Raw genomic sequence first — 3030 nt, 5'->3', positions numbered from 1 at the left:
CCAGGAAGCAGCTGGCTACCAAGGCTGCCCGGAAGAGCGCCCCGGCTACCGGCGGCGTCAAGAAGCCTCACCGTTACAGGCCCGGTACCGTGGCTCTGCGAGAGATCCGCCGCTACCAGAAATCCACCGAGCTGCTCATCCGCAAGCTGCCCTTCCAGCGCCTGGTCCGGGAGATCGCTCAGGACTTCAAGACCGACCTGCGCTTCCAGAGCTCCGCCGTCATGGCTCTGCAGGAGGCCAGCGAGGCTTACCTGGTTGGTCTGTTCGAGGACACCAACCTGTGCGCCATCCACGCCAAGAGGGTCACCATCATGCCCAAAGACATCCAGCTGGCCCGCCGCATCCGTGGAGAGCGAGCATAAACCTCAGATCTGCCTAGAAACAACCCAACGGCTCTTTTAAGAGCCACACACTTTTTCTAAGAGCATATATTCTAAATCTTATAAACTAAACAGTTTCACTTGAAGATGAATACTAACTACATCAGCTGAGCCTTTGACGCTGAATCTAGGTTAAAATATTGATATGCTACAACTGAGTGCATCATCAAAAATTCATTAAGGCAGATTTAAGACATTTTTAGAGCCACATAGGGTGACCTAGTACACAAAGTTATTCTAGCTAATGTATTTCCTAACTAAGTTTAAACATATCTATTCCATTAATATGTGACTGGAACATGTCAATGTGAAAAATTTAATAAAAATGAATGAGGACACTTGTGGAGAAGGACTAAAATATTTAGTTCAATACATTAGCCTACAATAAAAACGTTAAGTTGAGTGTTAAGTGAGAGGGGCTCTATGAGAAAATTAAATGGATCAACGTTATCCTAATTAACTTTGTTTTGGCTTAAAGGGGAATTTAAACGTTCAACCAAACTAACTTAATTGACGAGATTATCAATAACTATTTCTCTCTGTTGGAGTACCTCAAACAGTGACGTCATGGTGAGCAGGAGAAACTGACTGCAAAAAAAGTCTAAAATTAATGCCAGATTTTATGTTATTTATATTTCTTGAGATGTTACTAACCAGTAAATTCAAAAACAAAATGTTGATTCATTTTTGTGTCTGGAAAAAAAAAAGCTGTAAGTCTCGTAGAATAAAGTTTTTTTTAAACAACTTTAAGAGTGATTGTACTTTAAGTGCTACCTAGTCAGGCTCCACAGGTGAGGCTGCCTCAAACAGGTGAGTAATCAAAATCACTTGCAGGTCTACAGCTTTCTTTGAAGAGTTTGAAAGCTTTCCTTGAAATGCCACAAAAGTAAAAAAATGTCTTCCTAAAATAAAAAAAAAATCTCTTAACAGAAGACACTACAAGTTAGAGGGTTACTTTTCATTTTGATCAAATTAACAAAAATTAACCTAAAAATGAACAAAAGCTGAATTAGTAACATGCAGATCTTAGTGGTGAAAGATTTATACAACCCATGTCCTGGGATTTAGTTCTCATGTGATGTCGTGGTTTAATTTCTGGTACATCATTTATTTTATTTGGCACTAACACTTTTCCCAGCAGGGGATATGCTTTTTGATTTTTTTTTTCCCCCCTGCACCCTGTCAATATTCACACAGAACTTCTTTTTTCTTTTCGTAATTTCCAGAACTTTGTCTCTAATCACTTAAAGCTACAGCCTTTGAAATAATAAAACAAGAAGGGAATATAAAAAACAACCCCCTAATAAAATGGATGCTTGGTTATTTTAACCTGAAGTGTTTACTAACCTACTTCCAATGCAGTTATCTTTTTTTGCTTCTTCAAAATAGTCTCCATTGTGGGGTCATTTTGATTATATCTAAAATAAATAGACGCAGATATTCAGACGTTGGAGTGTATTTATGTAAGAAAAAAAATACATATTAACATGTAAAAAGGTAGCACTTACAGAAGTATTTCTCTTGTATATTTTACGTCGTTAAATCTAATGTTTATTGTAGAAAATTGATATATGGCTTTTGAGACACAACAATGAATAGACATGTTGTTTTGGCATAACAAAATATAGGATATTACTATGGAAGAGGATTAGGGCTAAGTTAACTGATTTTAAAATTTTATTTCAGTATAACATTCTGACTTTTTTGTCACAATTCTGACTGTTTTCTGACAGCTAACAAACATGTTAGCATCAAGCCATAGCCATATCTGTTTTGGAGACTAAACTAGCTCTCTTGTTTTAATCACCTTCTGCTCTGCCATTAATGAAATAGCATCACCAGGGGCCCCTCTGGTACCTAAACAATTGCCTAATTGCATCATTTTCCACCATTGTTACTGTTCCTCCCACACAACTCACATCTTTGTCAGTGAAGCAGAGTGCTCCACATCTCTTCATTCCTGGTGCCCATCTACATTTAGAGCCACAATTCTAAGATTAAAGTCATAATTCTGACTTTTTTCCCAAATTAAATTGAAATAAAATTTAAAAATCAGTATTTTTTTTGTTTTCAGTGCCCTTAATCCTTTTCCGTATATTACTGCGCAGTAATTTATTGAAATTTACATCCAAAATGAAACAACTGCTACCTTTATGGTTCGGGCTTTTATTTTGTAAATCTCAGCAAATACGAAGCGGAAGTTTCCTCCCATGATCGTACACTTGACACAGACCATTTTGATTGGACGGTTGCCTTTCTGCTCAGACCAGGCCAATCACTGAACAGACAGGATCTATAAAGTATTTACGCAGGCTGCGTCATACACTTCTTTCATTTCTCCGAAAGAAACAACTTTGTCAGAAATCATGTCTGGACGTGGAAAGACCGGAGGCAAAGCCAGGGCTAAGGCCAAGACCCGCTCCTCTCGTGCTGGGCTGCAGTTCCCAGTCGGCCGTGTTCACAGGCTGTTGAGGAAGGGCAACTACGCTGAGCGCGTGGGCGCTGGAGCTCCCGTCTATCTGGCTGCAGTGCTGGAATACCTGACTGCTGAGATCCTGGAGTTGGCTGGAAACGCTGCTCGTGATAACAAGAAGACCAGGATCATCCCCCGCCATCTGCAGCTGGCTGTCCGCAACGACGAGGAGCTCAA

General features: G+C 39.7%; 2 protein-coding genes across 2 annotated transcripts in view; both read left to right on the top strand.

The window, feature by feature from the left end:
• The window catches only part of LOC107092971 (histone H3.3), a 513-nt gene extending 131 nt beyond the window's left edge, over positions 1 to 382 (top strand). The window contains exon 2 of the mRNA XM_015387731.1: positions 5 to 382. Within this exon, the coding sequence (XP_015243217.1) occupies positions 5 to 362 (358 nt within the window). The 3' untranslated portion in view covers positions 363 to 382. The remainder of the gene's footprint in view (positions 1 to 4) is intronic.
• A 2362-nt stretch (positions 383 to 2744) lies between these two features.
• The window catches only part of LOC107092970 (histone H2A-like), a 608-nt gene continuing 322 nt past the window's right edge, over positions 2745 to 3030 (top strand). Inside the window, exon 1 of the mRNA XM_015387730.1 lies at positions 2745 to 3024. Within this exon, the coding sequence (XP_015243216.1) occupies positions 2747 to 3024 (278 nt within the window). The 5' untranslated portion in view covers positions 2745 to 2746. The remainder of the gene's footprint in view (positions 3025 to 3030) is intronic.

Source organism: Cyprinodon variegatus, unplaced genomic scaffold (genome assembly GCF_000732505.1).
Source record: "Cyprinodon variegatus isolate N-32 unplaced genomic scaffold, C_variegatus-1.0 Scaffold402, whole genome shotgun sequence".
In the NCBI taxonomy this organism is placed as follows: domain Eukaryota; kingdom Metazoa; phylum Chordata; class Actinopteri; order Cyprinodontiformes; family Cyprinodontidae; genus Cyprinodon; species Cyprinodon variegatus.
This window is presented reverse-complemented; position numbering and strand designations above follow the sequence as displayed.